Raw genomic sequence first — 19,619 nt, forward strand, 5'->3', positions numbered from 1 at the left:
GACATGTCACCGATTTAAAGGCTATTAGCGCGCACTAGCTAGCCATTTTACACCTGTTACACAATCTAATTGCAGTCGCTGTACTCATAATATACAGGAAAACTATCGCCTTATAGTGAGGATAGCCATGTTGCAAGCACAGCTTCAGATGCAATTGTTAGGCAAGGGCAATTTAAGTGTAGGAAAGGATGAAACAACGTCTGTGCCACCAGTAAGTACAGACAGTAGCATAAATCACCCCGCAGAGTCCCCGCAGCTGGACAATTTTCTCAAGGCTTCTGGAAAGAAATGTTGTCTGCATACTCAACCGGTGTCGCTCATTCAGACGACAGAAACTTTCAACCGGTTCTCCCCATTAAGCAACGAGTTGGAGTCAGAGGACAAGCCTTCTCAGGTGTCTCCTAAAACCCGTTATGGGGTCTGAGCCGCCGAAGCCTCCCACCATTAGCGCTGACAAATTGAAAACCCTAGTCATTGGCGACTCCATTACCCCCAATATTTGACTTAAAAATAATCATCCATACACTCTTTACCAGGGGGCAGGGCTACCGACTTAAAGGCTAATCTAAAGATGGTGCTGGCTAAAACTGGTGCGAGTATAGGGATATTGTTTAACTACATTGGCGGAGGAGATCTTTGTGGGCTATACTCAGCCTTGTCTCAGGGTAGTAAGTTGGTGGTCTGTTGATATCCTTCTAGTGGTGTGGGGGCTGTGCTATGGCAAAGTGGGTGGAGTTATATCTTGCCTGGTTGGCCCTGTCTGGGGGTATTGTTGGACGGGGCCACAGTGTCCCCTGACCCACCCCTGTCTCAGTCTCCAGTATCTATGCTACAATGGTCTATGTGTCGGGGGGCTAGGGTCAGTCTGTTAAATCTGGTGTAATTCTCCTGTCATATCTGGTGTTTTGTTTGAATTTAAGTATGCACCCTCTAATTGTCTCTCTCTCCCTCCTGGCTGTCCCCAGTCCACTTGGTTGTGCTGCTGCTCCAGTTTCAACTGTTCTGCCTGCGGCTAGGGAACCCTGACATGTTCACTGGACGTGCTACCTTGTCCCGGACCTGCTGTTTTTGACCCTCTCTCTCGCTCTACCGCACCTGCTGTTTCAACCTCAATGCTCAGCAATGAAAAGCCAACTGACATTTACTCCTGAGATACTGACCTGCCAACTGACCTGCACCCTCTACAGCCACTGTGATATTATTTGACCCTGCTGGTCCCCCTGCTGGTCATCTGCTGGTCATCTATGAACGTTAGAACAGAGGACTGGCCACCCCTCAGAGCCTGGTTCCTCTCTAGGTTTCTTCCTGGGTTCCTGCCTTTCTAGGGAGTTTTTCCAAGCCACCGTGCTTCTACATCTGCATTGCTTGCTGTTTGGGGTTTTAGGCTAGGTTTCTGTATAGCACCATTTGATTGATTGATGAACACCAAACTTTGGGAAATTGCCATGTTGCTAATGTATAATACATGCAATGGGCATTGATCATCTTACATTGCCTTTAGCTAACGTTACTCCATATAAAGTGGCTTGCGAAAGTATTCACCCCCTTGGCATTTTTCCTATTTTGTTGCCTTACAACCTCATTTGATTTACACAACATGCCTACCACTGAAGATGCAAAATATTTTTCCTTGTGAAACAGACATAAGACAGAAGACAAAAACATAAGACAAAAAACTGAAAGCTTGAGAGTGCATTAATATTCCCCCCCCCCAAAGTCAATAATTTGTAAAGCCACCTTTTGCAGCAATTACAGCTGCAGGTCTCTTGGGGTATGTCTCTATAAGCTTGGCACATCTAGCCACTGGGATTGTTGCCCATTCTTCAAGGCAAAACTGCTCCAGCTCCTTCAAGTTGGATGGGTTCCACTGTTTGACTAGGCCCTTCCAAGACATTTTAATGTTTTCCCTTAAACCACTCGAGTGTTGCTTTAGCAGTATGCTTAGGGTCATTGTCCTGCTGGAAGGTGAACCTCCATCCCAGTCTCAAATCTCTGGAAGACTGAAACAGGTTTCCCTCAAGACTTTCCTTGTATTTAGCGCCATCCATCATTCCTTCAATTCTGACCAGTTTCCCCAGACATAGCGTTTTCCTTGATGGCCACAAGCTCAGTTTCAGTCTCATCTGACCAGAGTACCTTCTTCCATTTGTTTGGGGAGTCTCCCACATGCCTTTTCGCGAACACCAAACGTGTTTGCTTATTTTTTTCTTTAAGAAATTGCTTTTTTTCTGGCCACTCTTCCGTAAAGCCCAGCTCTGTGGTGTTTCCAGTTAAAGTGTTCCTACAAACTGATACTCCAATCTCCGCTGTGGAGCTTTCCAGCTCCTTCAGGGTTATCTTTCGTCTATTAGTTGCCTCTCTGATTAATGCCCTCCTTGCTTGGTCAGCGAGTTTTGGTGGGCGGCCCTCTCTTGGCAGGTTTGTTGTGGTGCCATATTCTTCCCATTCTTTAATAATGGATTTAATGGTGCTCAGTGGGATGTTCAAAGTTTCAGATATTTCTTTATAACCCAACCCTGAGCTGTACTTCTCCACAACTTTGTCCCTGACCTGTTTGGAGAGTTCCTTGGTCTTCATGGTGCCACTTTCCTGGTGGTGCCCCTTGCTTAGTGATGTTGCAGACTCTGGGGCCTTTCAGAACAGGTGGATATATACTGAGATCATGTGACAGATCATGTGACACTTAAATAAAGTTCACCTGTGTTCAATCTAACTAATTATGTGACTTCTGAAGGTAATTGGCTGCACCAGATCTTATTTAGGGGCTTCATAGCAAAGGGGGTGAATACATATGCACGCACCACTTTCCAGTTTTTAAAATGTTTAACATTTTCTGAAACAAGTAATTTTTTTCATTTCACTTCACCAATTTGGACTATTTTGTGTATGTCCATTACATGAAATCCAAATAAAAATCAACTTAAATTACAGGTTGTAATGCAACAAAATATGAAAAATGCCAAGGGGGGTGAATACTTTTGCAAGCCACTGTACTAGTCAACCTGGCTTGCTTAGCAATGTAGCTAGCTAGAGTTACAGCCCTTACCTTATGCATTGATTCAGTATGCTCCCTCTGTTAATGCAATTTCTCTTCTCACATCAAATCAAAATCAAATCAAATGTTATTTGTCAAATGCACTGAATACAACAGGCGTAGACCTTAAAATTAAATGCTTATTTACTAGCCCTTAACCAACATGCAGTTCAAGAAAGAGTTAATAAGAAAATATTTACTAAATAAACTAAAGCTATAAAATAAAATGAAAAATGGAACACAATAAAATAAAAATAACAAGGCTATATATAGGTGATACCAGTACCGAGTCAATGTGTGGGGGTACAGGTTAGTCAAGGTAATAATCAAAATTTGCGCTGACCGATTAATACAGTGTAAAGTTACTTTCAATGTATTCCTGAAAACCTGAAGTTGCCATCCAAGAAAAAAGTAGCCAGGGGTGTGCGAGTGCACATTCTTGAATTCAACACCAACATTTTTGCTTGCTAAGCATGACCTTTGCACATTCAAAAGAAAACACCACGCTTGCTAACCTGGTTAGCAATGATACCATTTTCAACACAACTGTTTGAGACATTTTTTTTTACCAAGCTAAATAAATGAACAACAACAAAATCTTCCTGTCATCTCCAGACTGTCCATTAAATAGAGTGTCAAGACAAATGTGTTCATGACAGGGTAAAGCATTAATGTCAAAACCATGGGATCTGAAGGCTCCCTCCTAGTCCTGACACACACACACACACCGGCCCGCAAGTTGTGTGCTTATGTTTTATATTAGGTGGCTCTTAAAAGAGCATTGTTGAGTGGCAATGGACAGGGACTGTGGTGTGTGTTATACTGTGTGTGTCTTGTTAGTACGGAGACGGTGGAGACTGAAGAGACCAACTCTCAATACTCTCATCAGTCAGATGCATTCCAACCCTACAGCACATCCCAGGGACACACTGCTTAATGGTAGGGTGGTGGATTGTGTGTCCCTGAAATGCATACACCAGCTGATTGAGGGAGTGCAGGGCCCTGTCTATGCACTTGTTTATCTTCTGGTCCCAATGGAGAACACCATCACTGTCTATTCGGAAATATTCAGATGACCACCTCAAACCACTTCTAAATCCGCACCTCTGCCACACCAGTGCCATCCCCTTGGTGTATCACAAGTTGTTTTCACTGAGGTGGATGACTAGGATGTTAGAGGGAAAAATAGCACAGTCCCTCTGCTGGCAGAAAAAAAACTGAACAATTTGTGCTACTTCATGCCTTGATCTCCAGGCTACATAATGTGACTGTCAATAATGTAAGTAAATAGTTAATGGGTAGGCTACATGTTGATTATTTGTGTATTTTCCAGAAGCTTGTAAAAAGGTTTCCCAGTTTCCTCCAAATTGTCTTAAATGGGTTTCTGTTTTTTCGCTTCCCTCTGGAAAATCAGCTGTTATTATTAAATAAATACTAATAACTACATTATTTCTGTTGCCATTTGTCATGATTGTGTATTTTTACTTTACTTGTATTGCTGTATAATAATGATGTATAATCAGCTTCCTGTGTAAAAAACATAGAATTAAAAACAAATAAGTAGAGAAGTCGACATTGGTCTGAAGCCGAATGCGAAAGGAATTTCACATGAGCACCACCATGCACACTGCACCCATGCTCTAGTCAGCAGACAGCTTTGACCTACTACAGTAGCTATATTGGTCTATTGTACTTCAAACTGTGTATGCAGGTTGCGGTAAAGTTCAGGAACGCAAGTCCTTTTGTTCTCCCGATCTGGAATACCTCACTATCAAATGCAGACCGCATTACCTCCAACAAGAATTCTCTTCGGTCATCGTCAAGGCCGAGTATATTCCCTCAAGCCGAGACCGCAACAGCTTTCAAGGAACTACACTGGACTTTGTGTAAACTGGAAACCACATATATTGTAGCTGGGGACTTTAATAAAGAAAATCTGAGGAAAACTCTACTGAAGTTTTATCAACACATTGCCTGTGCTACTCGCTCATCAAGAATTCTTGACCACTGCTCCTCCCCATTCCGGGATTGCTACAAGGCCGTCCCTTCAGCAAATCAGATCACGACTCCATTCTGCTCCTCCCTTGCTATAGGCAGAAACTTAATCAGAAGTACCCATGGTAAAGACTGTTCAGTAAAGAGACTAAGTGGAGTCGCAATTCAGCGGCTCAGACATGAGATTTATGTGGCAGGGACTCCAGAAAATCTTGGATTATAAAGGGATAACCAGACACGTCACGGACACCGATGCCTTGCTCCCAGACAAGCTAAACACCTTTTTTGCCAGCTTCGAGAAAAACACAGTGCCGCCGACGAGGGACACCGCCGCTCATGAGGACTACATGTTCTCGTTCTCCATGGTCAATGTGAGCGAAACATTTAAACGTGCTTACCCTCGCAAGGCTGCTGGCACAGACCGCATCCCAGCTGTGTCCTCAGAGCATGTGCAGACCAGCTGGCTGGACTGTTTACGAACATATTCAATCTATCCCTATCCCAGTCTGTTGTCTCCACTTGCTTCAAGACATCCACCATTGTTTCTGTACCCAAGAAAGCGAAGGTCACTTCTGTCATCATGAAGTTCTTTGAGAGGCTAGTTAAGGAACATATCACCTCCACCTTACCTGACACCCTAGACCCACTACAATTTGTATATTGGCCCAACAGATCCATGGATGATGCAATCGCCATCACACTGCCCTATCCCATCTGGAGAAGAATAATGCCTATGTAAGAATGCTGCTTATCTACTAAAGACCAGTCTTCAAAACTAGAGTGCCCTCCAAGCTCATCATCAAGTTAAGCTATCATCACTAAGCTTGAGGCCCTGTGTAGTTGGTTCCTGGGCTTCCTGACCAGCCAAAGGTGGTGAAGGTAGGCAACAACACCTCCACTATGCTAATCCTTAACACAGAGGCCCATGACTGAGTAGCCACGCACGCCTCCAACTCAATCATCAAGTTTGCAGAAGACACAACAGTGGTAGGCCTGATCACCAACATTGTCGAGACAGCCTATAAAAACAGTTGGCTGATATTTATTTTATTTAACCAGGCAAGTCAGTTAAGAACAAATTCTTATTTACAATGACGGCCAACAGTATGCCCTCACCTGTCTGAGCAGTCGGCTGTGAATGCCCTAACCCGCTAGTAAAATTATGCTGGGTGATATGGGTTCTGACCCTCCACAGGAGGTCCGGTCAGAACAATGCTGATGCTTCTCTGGGTTCTGACCCTCCACAGGAGATCCAGTCAGAACAATGTCGATGCTGCTCTGGGTTCTGCCCCTCCACAGGATGTCAAGTCAGAACAATGCTGATGCTTCTCTGGGTTCTGACCCTCCACAGGAGGTCCAGTCAGAACAATGCCGATGCTTCTCTGGGTTCTGCCCCTCCACAGGATGTCCAGTCAGGACAATGCTGATGCTTCTCTGGGTTCTGACCCTCCACAGGAGGTCCAGTCAGAACAATGCCGATGCTTCTCTGGGTTCTGCCCCTCCACAGGATGCACAGTCAGAACAATGCTGATGCTTCTCTTTTCAGGGTTTTATTTCCTATTCCTCTTTACCAACACACATTAAGACACTTTTGGTCATAAAACTTGAATCTGGACTGGGAGTGTATCTTGGTGGAATAGCACTAGTGTTAATCTGAATGAATTGTGTTTCTATAAAGCAAAAACATGCACAACATAACAGTATCAGTAAAGTGTCATAATTATGCAATATAGATAGGCTATATAAACATGAACGAATAAGCATAATATTACACTACTATAACACAGATATAAACAGGGCTATGGACTTAGCAGCATAAACATTAACCTAAAGATTAACCTCTTGTCGGAGAGAGAGAGAGAAACCAATTACTGAGACTGGCAAGATAAAGATTTATGGCATCCTCTCTCTCTCCGGCCTGGTGCAAGAGCCTGCCTGCTCCAGAGCCACAGGGTTGTGAATTACTCTGCACATGCGTGAGCTCCACGACCCCTCTGGTAGGGTTCTAGAAGCTCGCACATGGCAGCGAGCTTCTAGAACAAAGGCCACTATGGAAAGCGCTACAGTATCATGTGCATATGAAAACTACATTTACCAATAAAACAATGACACCTACAGCAATGGGCACAATGCTACACACTATAAACAATATGCCAAGCAGTAGTGGCAACTCCGACATTAAATAATAGTAATAGCTGTAAATTGAACATACGGCTGAAAACTGATCATAGTTACTAAGTTATTAGTGGTAATTACCCATTATAACACAACATGCAAAAAGAAACCAATAACCCCGCCTGCAACTTACATTTCGATGCACGCACCACATTCAGGTATTCTTGTCACTGTCCACAATAAAAAATAGTGTGTCTTCTTTCTTCGGACAACGACAACACTCTGACCTTAGTGGGTGGGTGCAGTGCCCAGATGCGCCTTTCCAAGCGCTCTGATTGGTTGGGAATGGCAGGGCTATGATGGGTGATGGATAACTATGGTGGGCTAAACAGACAAACTAACAGAACAAGAGAAACTGAAGGGACTGTGAGGAAAATGTAGGTAGAGGGGTGGGGGAGCAGGACCGTCTTTTTTACACAGCCTATAGGGAGAAGCTGAGGGCTCTGGCAGAGTGCTGCCAGGAAAATAACCTTAAGATCTTATGTCATATGTTTTTGAAGTGTTGTGGTTGCAGGTTCACTTGGCACATCTAAAACTTTTTTGGAGTGTTGCTATAGGCCACCAAGTGCCAACAGTCAGTATCTAAATAATGTGTGAAATGCTTGATAGTGTATATAATGTAAACGGAGATGTCTACTTTCTTGGGGACCTGAATATTGACTGGTTTTCATCAAGCTGTCTGCTCAAGAGGGAGCTTCTTACTGTAACCAGTGCCTGTAATCTGGTTCAGGTTATTAATCAACCTACCAGGGTGTTTACAAACACTACAGGAACAAGATCATCCATCAATCAGATTTTTACTAATACCATAGAACTTTGTTCTAAAGCTGTATCTGTACCCATTGGATGCAGTGATCACAATATAGTGGCTATATCCAGGAAAGCCACATTTACAAAGCTGGGTCTAAAATAATGTATAAGAGATCATACAAAATATTTTTCTGTGACTCTTATGTGGACGATGTAAAAAATATTTGTTGAGTCTGATATGATTAGTAAGGAGCATCCAGATGTTGCACTTGACACATTTATTAAATTGCTTCTTCCAATTATTGATAAACATGCACCTGTTAAGAAACTGAGTATTAGAACTGTTGTGGCTCCATGGATTGATGAGGAATTGAACAATTGTATGGTTGAAAGAGATGGGGCAAAAGGAGTGGCTAATAAGTCTGGCTGCACATCTGACTGGCTGACTTACTGCAAATTGACTCCTCTACGCAAGTAACTATTTCACTGTACCATTTACACCGATTAGACCTTCTGGAGCCTGTGCATGTGACAAATAAACTTAATTTTCCTGTAATAATGATTACAAATTAGTGCAAATTAAGACATTGTCAGCAATATGATAAGTATTTTTGTAAATTGATGTGCTAATTCACCGGCAGTTTTGGTCGTAATACAATTTCTGAACATCACGCACCAATGTAAAATGCTGTTTTTGGATTTAAATATGAACTTTATCGAACAAAACATACATGTATTGTGTAACATGATGTCCTAGGAGTGTCATCTGATGAAGATCGTCAAAGGTTAGTGCTTTATTTAGCTGTGTTTTGGGTTTTTGTGACATATCTCCTTGCTTGGATAATGGCTGTGTGGTTATTTTTGTCTATGTACTCTCCTAACATAATCTAATGTTTTGCTTTCACTGTAAAGCCTTTTTGAAATCGGACAATGTGCTTACATTAAGGAGAAGTGTATCTTTAAAATGGTGTAAAATAGTCGTATGTTTGAGAAATTGAAATTATGATATTTTTGCTGTTTTGTATTTCGCGCCATGCTGTTTCACTGGCTGTTGAATAGTGTGGGACGGTCACGTCCCACCTTGCCCAGAGAAGTTAACAGTGTCCAAAGAAGGGCCAGAAGTATACAGAATGGTGTCGTCTGCGTAGAGGTGGATCAGAGAATCACCAGCAGCAAGAGCGACATCATTGATGTATACAGAGAATAGAGTCGGCCCAAGAATTGAACCCTGTGGCACCCCCATAGAGACTGCCAGAGGTCCGGACCACAGCTTCTCTGATTTGACACACTGAACTCTATCAGAGAAGTAGTTGGTGAACCTCGCGAGGCAATCATTTGAGAAACCAAGGCTATTGAGTCTGCCGATGAGGATGTGGTGATTGACAGAGTCGAAAGCCTTGGCCAGGTCAATGAATACGGCTGCACAGTATTGTTTCTTATCGATGGCGGTTAAGATATCGTTTAGGACCTTGAGCGTGGCTGAGGTGCACCCATGACCAGCTCTGAAACCAGATTGCATAGCGGAGAAGATGCGGTGGGATTCGAAATGGTCGGTAATCTGTTTGTTGACTTGGCTTTCGAAGACCTTAGGGTAGGATAGATATAGGTCTGTAACAGTTTGGGTCAAGAGTGTCCCCCCCTTTGAAGAGGGGGGTGACCGCAGCTGCTTTCCAATCTTTGGGAATCTCAGACAACACGAAAGAGAGTTTGAACAGGCTAGTAATAGGGGTTGCAACAATTTCGGCAGATAATTTTAGAAAGAAAGGGTTCAGATTGTCTAGCCTGGCTGATTTGTAGGGGTCCAGATTTTGCAGCTCTTTCAGAACATCAGCTGACTGGATTTGGGAGAAGGAGAAATGGGGAAGGCTTGGGCGAGCAGCTGTGGGGGGTGCAGTGCTGATGACCGGGGTAGGGGTAGCCAGGTGGAAAGCATGGCCAGCCATAGAAAAATGCTTATTGGAATCCTCAATTATAGTGGATTTATCAGTAGTGACAGAGTTTCCTATCCTCAGTGCAGTGGGCAGCTGGGAGGAGGTGCTCTTATTCTCCATGGACTTTACAGTGTCCCAGAACTTTTTTGAGTTTGTGTTGCAGGAAGCAAATTTCTGCTTGAAAAAGCTAGCCTTGGCTTTTCTAATTGCCTGTGTATATTGGTTTCTAACTTCCCTGAAAAGTTGCATATCACGGGGGCTGTTCGATGCTAATGCAGAACGCCACAGGATGTTTTTGTGTTGGTTAAGGGCAGTCAGGTCTGGAGAGAACCAAGGGCTATATCTGTTCATGGTTCTAAATTTCTTGAATGGGGCATGCTTATTTAACATGGTGAGGAAGGCATTTTAAAAAAAATAACCAGGCATCCTCTACTGACAGGATGAGGTCAATATCCTTCCAGGACACCCGGGCCAGGTCGATTAGAAAGGCCTGCTCGCTGAAGTGTTTCAGGGAGCGTTTGACAGTGATGAGTGGAGGTTGTTTGACCGCTGACCCATTACGGATGCAGGCAATGAGGCAGTGATCGCTGAGATCTTGGTTGAAAACAGCAGAGGTGTATTTAGAGGGCAAGTTGGTTAGGATGATATCTATGAGGGTGCCCGTGCTTATGGATTTGGGGTGGTACCTGGTAGGTTCATTGATTATTTGTGTGAGATTGAGGGCATCAAGCTTAGATTGTAGGATGGCTGGGGTGTTAAGGATATGTTTATCTTTCAAAGGGTGTAAGATAGTTGTATGTTTGAGAAATTTGAATTATGACATTTAATTGTTTTCAAATTTGGTGCCCTTGATATTTCACCTGCTGTTGATAGGGTGTACCAGGGTGGGACGCTTCCCACCTAGCCCATAGAAGTTAAGCATGTCCCAGTTTAGGTCACCTAGCAGCACGAGCTTTGAAGATAGACGGGTGGCAATCAGTTCACATGGTGTCCAGAGCACAGCTGGGGACAGAGGGTGGTATATAGCGGGTGGCAACGGTGAGAAACTTGTTTTTTGAGAGGTGGATTTTTAAAAGTAGAAGTTCAAATTGTTTGGGTACAGACCTGGATAGTAGGACAGAACTCTGCAGGCTATCTCTGCAGTAGATTGCAACACCGCCCCCTTTGGCCGTTCTATCTTGTCTGAAAATGTTGTAGTTAGGGATGGAGATTTCAGAGTTTTTGGTGGTCTTCCTAAGCCAGGATTCAGACATGGCTAGGACATCCGGGTTGGCTGAGTGTGCTAAAGCAGTGAATAAATCAAACTTAGGGAGGAGGCTTCTAATGTTAACATGCATGAAACCAAGGCTATTACGGTTATAGATGTCATCAAAAGAGAGCGCCTGGGGAATAGGAGTGGAGCTAGGCACTGCAGGGCTTGGATTCACCTCTACATCGCCAGAGGAACAGAGGAGTAGTAGGATAAGGGTACGGCTAAAAGCTATGAGAATTGGTCGTCTAGGATGTCCAGAACAGAGAGTAAAAGGAGCAGGTTTCTGGGGGCGATAAAATAGCTTCAAGATATAATGTACAGACAAAGGTATGGTAGGATGTGAATACAGTGGAGGTAAACCTAGACATTGAGTGATGATGAGAGAGATATTGTCTCTAGAAACATCATTGAAACCAGGTGATGTCATCGCATATGTGGGTGGTGGAACTGAAAGGTTGGATAAGGTATAATGAGTAGGGCTAGAGGCTCTACAGTGAAATAAGCCAATAAACACTAACCAGAACAGCAATGGACAAGGCATATTAACACTAAGGAGAGGCATGCTTAGCCAAGTGATCATAAGGGTCCAGTGAGTAGTGAGGTTGGTTGGGGTCACGGCGATTCAGACAGCTAGCCGGGCAAGCTGGCAAAAGATGGACTGTTTTTAGCCACCTCGTGCGTTACCATCGGTAGATTAGTGGGGTTCTGTGTGGTAGAGGGGACCAATCCAATTGGAAAAATAGTTATAGATATAGTGGCCCAAGAAAATTGGTAGGTAAAGAAATAAAACAGTAAAAAGACAGGCTATATAGAGTAGCGAGGCTATAAAAGTAGCGAGGCTACATACAGACAGCGGTTAGTCAGGCTGATTGAGGTTGTATGTACATGTAGATATGGTTAAAGTGACTATGCATATATGATGAACAGAGAGTAGCAGTAGCGTAAAAGAGGGGTTGGCGGGTGGTGGGTGGGACACAATGCAGATAACCGGTTAGCCGATGTGTGGGAGCACTGGTCGGTTGGCCCAATTGAGGTAGTATGTACATGAATGTATAGTTGAAGTGACTATGCATATATGATAAACAGAGAGTAGCAGCAGCGTAAAAAGAGGGGTTGGGGGGGCACATAATGCAAATAGTCCGGGTAGCCATTTGATGACCTATTCAGGAGTCTTATGGCTTGGGGGTAAAAACTGTTGAGAAGCCTTTTTGTCCTAGACTTGACACTCCGGTACCGCTTGCCATGCGGTAGTAGAGAGAACAGTCTATGACTGGGGTCTTTAACAATTTTTAGGGCCTTCCTCTGACACCGCCTGGTGTAGAGGTCCTGGATGGCAGGCAGCTTAGCCCCAGTGATGTACTGGGCCGTACGCACTACCCTCTGTAGTGCCTTGCGGTCAGAGGCTGAGCAATTGCCGTACCAGGCAGTGATGCAACCAGTCAGGATGCTCTCGATCTTGCAGCTGTAGAACCTTTTGAAGATATCAGGACCCATGTCAAATCTTTTTAGTTTCCTGAGGGGGAATAGGCTTGCCATGTCCTCTTCACGACTGTCTTGGTGTGTTTGGACCATTCTAGTTTGTTGTTGATGTGGACACCAAGGAACTTGAAGCTCTCAACCTGCTCCACTACAGCCCCGTCGATGAGAATGGTTGCGTGCTCGGTCCTCCTTTTCCTGTAGTCCACAATAATCTCCTTAGTCTTGGTTACGTTGAGGGATAGGTTGTTATTCTGGCACCACCCGGCCAGGTCTCTGACTTCCTCCCTACAGGCTGTCTCGTCGTTGTCGGTGATCAGGCCTACCACTGTTGTGTCGTCTGCAAACTTAATGATGGTGTTCGAGTCATGCCTGGCCATGCAGTCGTGGGTGAACAGGGAGTAGAGGAGGGGACTGAGCACACACCCCTGGGGAGCTCCAGTGTTGAGGATCTGCAAGGCAGATGTGTTGCTACCTACCCTCACCACCTGGGGCGGCCCGTCAGGAAGTCCAGGATCCAGTTGCAGAGGGAGGTGTTTAGTCCCCGGATCTTTAGCTTAGTGATGAGCTTTGAGGGTACTATGGAGTTGAACGCTGAGCTGTAGTCAATGAATAGCATTCTCACATAAGTGTTCCTTTTGTCCAGATGGGAAAGGGGAGTGTGGAGTGCAATAGAGATTGCATCATCTGTGGATCTGTTTGGGCAGTATACAAATTGGAGTGGGTCTAGGGTTTCTGGGATAATGTTGTTGATGTGAGCCATTACCAACCTTTCAAAGCACTTCATGGCTACGGACGTGAGTGCTACGGGTCTGTAGTCATTTAGGCAGGTTGCCTTTGTGTTCTTGGGCACAGGGACTATGGTGGTCTGCTTGAAACATGTTGGTATTACAGACTCAATCAGGGACATGTTGAAAATGTCAGTGAAGACACCTGCCAGTTGGTCAGCACATGCCCGAAGCACACGTCCTGGTAATCCATCTGGCCCCGCAGCCTTGTGTATGTTGACCTTACTCACGTCGGCTACAGAGAGCATGCCTCAGTGTTGCTTGCCTCGAAGCGAGCATAGAAGTGATTTAGCTTGTCTGGTAGGCTCGTGTCACTGGGCAGCTCGCAGCTGTGTGTCCCTTTGTAGTCTGTAATAGTTTGTAAGCCCTGCCATAAAAGACGAGCGTCGGAGCCGGTGTAGTATGATTCAATCTTAGCCCTGTATTGGCGCTTTGCCTGTTTGATGGTTCGTTGCAGGGCATAGCAGGATTTCTTGTAAGCTTCAGGGTTAGAGTCCCGCACCTTGAAAGCGGCAGCTCTACCCTTTAGCTCAGTGCGAATGTTGCCTGTAATCCAGTTAGAGCACTGATTATGCTTTTGGGTCCTACTGTGTCTCTAACTGACAATGAATGTGCGACATAAACCTAAATAGAAAGTGATAATTGTGCACGACTACAGTATTACTTACTAAAACTGTTGTTACACTAAGTTTTTTGTTGTTGCTCTTACTGTAGTACTATAGCCCACTTTTCAAATTAGTAACAATGACTCACCCCATGTTCAAGAATGTCCTTTTTCCTCACTCATTTTACATTATCTGAAAAACTTAATCTCCAAAATATATATATTTTTTAAACAAAGCGATTATTTTTATTATTATAGAATTATATAAAATCCCCTTGGTTATTCACTGATATATTGTTAACCCTCTATTTGCAGGGCAATATATATTGGTCAAGGCTCCCGAGTGGCGCACAATGGGATTGCCTTGCAGTTCTCCTGCTGCATCCACTGAAAGCGAGTGAGGTTCAAGGCACAAGGGCAGGGGGCACGGGATGGGCCGCAGAGCCGCTCACAGAAGACAGACCTAGCCCATGGGAAAGGGAGGAGGAAGGGTGGACCCCCACCCTGGGTAGCACAGAGTAACACTTTAAGGGGCATTGCACTAATAATGGCGCTGACTAGGGAAACATTCCTGCTGTTCTTATTGCCAGTCTGCACGTTCATACTAAAACAATGTAACTAATAATGGCATATTTATGCTTTTGTTAATAAAATAATGATAAAAATAGTCTTTCAAAATGCCAATGTTTATTTAGTTATGGATCCATAATGAATTACTATGGGAATAATTATCACTGAATTACATAAATATCCGATGTAATTATTATCTATGTAATTATTGGTGGAGAGTCACGTCATATGTTTCGATATACTGTAGGCGACGTGAGTCTCACTAGTGTTGAGTAATGTGCTGAAAAGCGTAGGACTTGTCTATTTATAGAGCATATTGAAGTTAGAAGCAATAGGATATGAAGCAATAGCCTACAACTATTTTAGCACAGTTTCACGCTACTCTTTGACAAGCATGGGGACTGGTCTTGATAAATCAATGTGATTTTTATTTTGACTGAATCTCCGTTTGGGTATTGGTTTGACTACAATTATAGTGTAGAAATGTTATGATCTTAGTGTAACCTTTATTTAACTAGGCAAGTCAGTTAAGAACAAATTCTTATTTACAAGGACAGCCTACTCCTTCCTCCCCGTCAGGGAATTGAACACCGATCTCCCACATTCCCGCACAACACAGGGATTCTTTAGCTAAATAGCCAAGTACTATTGCCTACTCCCGACCGTCACGTTGTACAGCGCCATATTTTTCATTCCATCGTAAAGGAAACCCAGAGGGTTTTTCATTTTTCTTGGAACAGAAACACCATAAAATTAAGCAAATTAATCCCAAACTCTAAAAGTAATTGGAAGGTAGATACAAATTAATTGTGACATTGTGGTTACAATAAAGGATGTAAACAAGATGCTGTGTTTTTATTTACAGTAGTCATGGACAGCTGGTGGCATTTTGAAAACAGGTTTTCAAAAATGTTTAGCCTGATTAGCAGGACAATAGACTCTTTATAGTCCGGCTACTGTAGGTCTGAACATCCCCCTACCTGCAAAAAATGAGATTGCAACCAAAGAAAAAGACAAAATGGACATAGTTAACATCAAACCAGCTTCTTTCTATGGTGCTACCCGTTCCAGCGTTAGGACCGCAACCACGAGAGGACTTTAAAATGTGTCGGAGCTGAGAGGATCACCAAAACTAAAGGTATTTTGGTTTCAGTGCATTTCTTTAAAAAAATGTTTTATATAGCCCGTCAATGTGTAGGCATACTGTGTAACAAAATCGATAATTAAATAAAGGTTCAATAAAAATGGATTGTGTACTAAAAACGTGAATATGTTTTTGCAGAGCATACAAACATGCCGACAACCATCCGTGGAGATCAGTGGACAAAGAGCTGGACAACGGGCTGCACCGAAAAAAACGCATGGTTGCCAAGAAAGTGGTTAGTTTTGCTAGATTCTTAAAATGTGTATGCAGAATTTGTGTGTTGGAGTCACTTTTAATTCTTAATTGATCTACCGTTTCTATCATAGGCCACTGTAATCGATGGGGGCTCAGTGCGGTACCATTCTGCTCATCTGATGAAGGTGCACATGGATCAGACTCATACTTTGAAGACCGAGATCGAGTCATTGAAGGCAGACCAGCAGAAAGATAAACATTATTGGAGGGCAGAGATACAGGTGACAGCTGATGCATTGGCACCAGATCCAGGCGGCATTGGCGGAGAATGACGTGTTGAAGAGGGCGATGAACGAGATGGAGTCACAATCCATACCAGGCACACCTGTGAGCTCTGGAACTCCACCTCCAACAGGCAGAGTCAACATACCTGGCAGGTTCATCATGTCGTCGGTTCACCCTGACATTTCCATTCCTCTTCTGACAACAGAACTTGACCAACTGCTCACCAGGCACAGCAAGGGCCGTCCGGACCGTTATGCTGTTCTGCTATAGCCTAATAAACAGTTGGCTTATATCTTCCAAATGCTGTATTATCCAAATGCAAAAGTATAAACAGTACAGTATCTCTTCATCAGCATCTTTATGCTTTCGTTAATAAAATGATAAAAATACTCGTTCAAAATGGCAATGTTTATTTAGTTATGGATCCATAACGAATTACTATGGGAATAAATATCACTGAATTACAGAAATATTGTGACAAAGTTGTCTAATGTAGGTAAACAAATTGTTGCTTACTAGAAAATACTTTTTTCACACAGACATGGACACGTTGTTCAGCGCCATTATGGCTATTAGCAGGTAGCTGGACAATAGACTTGCCTAGAAGGAGGATAGAAGGAGGGGGAGAATTCTATATTCAAATGCATTTCTTAATTTCTTAGGTTGGCCGTGATTGGTTGCAATTTCAGTTTAATCCACCAGAGAAGACAAAACAAATAATACAACAAAAAGTATTACTATTATGTATCACATCCGACCATGATTGGGAGTCCCATATGGCAGCGCACAATTGGCCCAGCGTTTCTCTCCCTCTAAAAACAGAAATAAAACGTTTTGGCCTTCACAAATATTATTTTGGCCTTTATTCAGACTACAATCGCTCACTTTATTTTTTTGGAAAACTAAATAACCTCCAAAATATGGTAATTATCAAGTTGATGGCACATTCATATAGACTGTCAACTACACAAAGCTGAGAGACTCTGTTCTTGTCTAGTAATGTTCTGTATTATGTCATGTTTCATGTTCTGTGTGGACCCCAGGAAGAGTAGTTGCTGACTTCGCAACATCTAATGGGGATTCTAATAAAATATCTCTCCCTCAACATCAACAAAATGAAGGAGCTGATTGTGGACTTCAGGAAACAGCAGAGGGTGCAGCCCCCCTTCCCCATCGACGGGGCCACAGTGGAGAGGGTAAAAAGCTTCAAGATCCTCGATCCTCTTCACTGACAACCTGAAACGGTCCTCCCACACAGACAGTGTAGTGAAGAAGGCGCAATAGCGCCTCTTCAATCGCTAGAGGATGAAGAAATTATGCTGGCCCCTAAGACCCTCACAAACGCACCATTGAGAGCATCCTGTCGAGCTGTATCACCGCCTGGTACGGCAACTGCACCGCCCACAACCGTAGGGTTCCTTATGATGTAGCATGAGAAAGACATATTTCATACAACAGGACAGAAAGAGCATCACCGTGCCAATATAAGGAGCATATTTTGTTTACAAGTCCAATTACAGTGATCTGTGTTTTTCTTTGACAGCAGTGGTTTCGGAAGCATTCAAGTAAACAATGAAAGCAATTATGTTTTGTTCATATCTACTGGGCCTGAAAATAGCAAACTTTTTATTTTATTTTTTATGATCTTGTTTGGGCATAATACACTTGTTTATTGTCTGCGGTGACACTGTGCACCTCAGAGAAATCTGACCACATACATATTTCATAAATGATGAACCTATAGTTGGGTCTCCCCGAGCGATGAGAGAACTAACTAGATGGAGTCTTCAAGTCCCCATGCGATGGCACACAAACAATGTTCAATAGAACCCATATAGCAGGGAATATACAAACGCTATATAGACAAACAATTGGTATTAAATTGGTTGTGCTCGAGATGCCTCCTTAGTGAAATGTGCAAAATATCTGTAACTGAAAGTATATTGGAAAGGCTCACCCCACGTGTTGAAGAGGCGGGACTTCCTGCAGCTGTATACTACTTCCTGTTGACACTGTTCTGACCTGGCCACGAGGGCCATCAGTTGTTCAGGTGAGGCGCTGTAGTTAAACTTCATAATGTAGGGCTTCTGTAGTGTAGAACCCTGGACCCTGACTGGATCTGTGCTGTTGTGGGTCACTACTGTCCACACCTTGTTCTCTACAACACAGAACAGATAAGAAACAGGTTTTAGTTTATTTTTTTTGGACACTTAAAAGAAAATGGCTGTAAAAAGGCACAGTCAGAATCTGAAAGCACAGTACTGATTATACACTGCATTTCATAAAATTGAGACATTTCGAGGAGTGATTTGAATATGATTATGCATGATCCTGTACCAAGCTGGGAGGTAGTTACATATTTGACAGTCCCCTTAATTACCAGTCAGCCTCGGTCAACCTCACTAGAGTGCATTGTGATTTTACAGATATGAAGTGGTCTAATGTGGCTGCTTCCCAAATAAAGGGAAAAGGAAAATGCATGTAATCCAGAATGTTCTGACCTTAAATAAAGCCCCTGAATACTATAGGATGAAGCTCTATGAGATACGCAATCTCAGTATATCACAATATTGTTGGATTATCATCAAAGGCAATCCGATTTAAAACATAATTCTGTCTGTAAACCTAGATTAGTCTGACAACAAGATCCTAAAGGCCATCAGTGTAAAAATGTATTTAGGGTAGAGGGCCAGGGTGGCAGCTCACCTGTCATGTTGCAGTAGACCTGTGTGGGCCCCAGAGGACCACTGCCATCTGGATCAATAGAGAAGAGGCCTGAGGAGCTGCCAGTCAGCCGGTAGGCCTCACATGATGCCTCATAGATGGCTACAGAGGAACACAGGGAAACATCATGCCTCATAGATGGCTACAGAGAAACATCATGCCTCAGATGGCTACAGAGAAACATCATGCCTCAGATGGCTACAGAGAAACATCATGCCTCAGATGGCTACAGAGAAACATCATGCCTCAGATGGCTACAGAGAAACATCATGCCTCAGATGGCTACAGAGAAACATCATGCCTCAGATGGCTACAGAGAAACATCATGCCTCAGATGGCTACAGAGAAACATCATGCCTCAGATGGCTACAGAGAAACATCATGCCTCAGATGGCTACAGAGAAACATCATGCCTCAGATGGCTACAGAGAAACATCATGCCTCAGATGGCTACAGAGAAACATCATGCCTCAGATGGCTACAGAGAAACATCATGCCTCAGATGGCTACAGAGAAACATCATGCCTCAGATGGCTACAGAGAAACATCATGCCTCAGATGGCTACAGAGAAACATCATGCCTCAGATGGCTACAGAGAAACATCATGCCTCAGATGGCTACAGAGAAACATCATGCCTCAGATGGCTACAGAGGAGCACACGTGTGAGTGGAGAATGAGGATACTATGACAAATG

At 43.5% G+C, this 19,619-nt stretch overlaps 1 protein-coding gene across 2 annotated transcripts in view; it reads right to left on the minus strand.

Annotated features, from left to right (window-relative positions):
- Positions 1–19,619, minus strand: part of LOC115155523 (contactin-associated protein-like 5) — a 154,444-nt gene that overhangs the window by 16,654 nt on the left and 118,171 nt on the right. For both annotated transcript variants that reach the window (XM_029702203.1, XM_029702204.1), the window contains 2 exons: positions 18,906–19,025; positions 18,157–18,357 (listed from right to left, as the gene is read on the minus strand). In XM_029702203.1, coding sequence (XP_029558063.1) covers positions 18,157–18,357; positions 18,906–19,025 — 321 coding nt within the window. The remainder of the gene's footprint in view (positions 1–18,156; positions 18,358–18,905; positions 19,026–19,619) is intronic.

Source organism: Salmo trutta, chromosome 20, assembly GCF_901001165.1.
Source record: "Salmo trutta chromosome 20, fSalTru1.1, whole genome shotgun sequence".
Taxonomy (NCBI): domain Eukaryota; kingdom Metazoa; phylum Chordata; class Actinopteri; order Salmoniformes; family Salmonidae; genus Salmo; species Salmo trutta.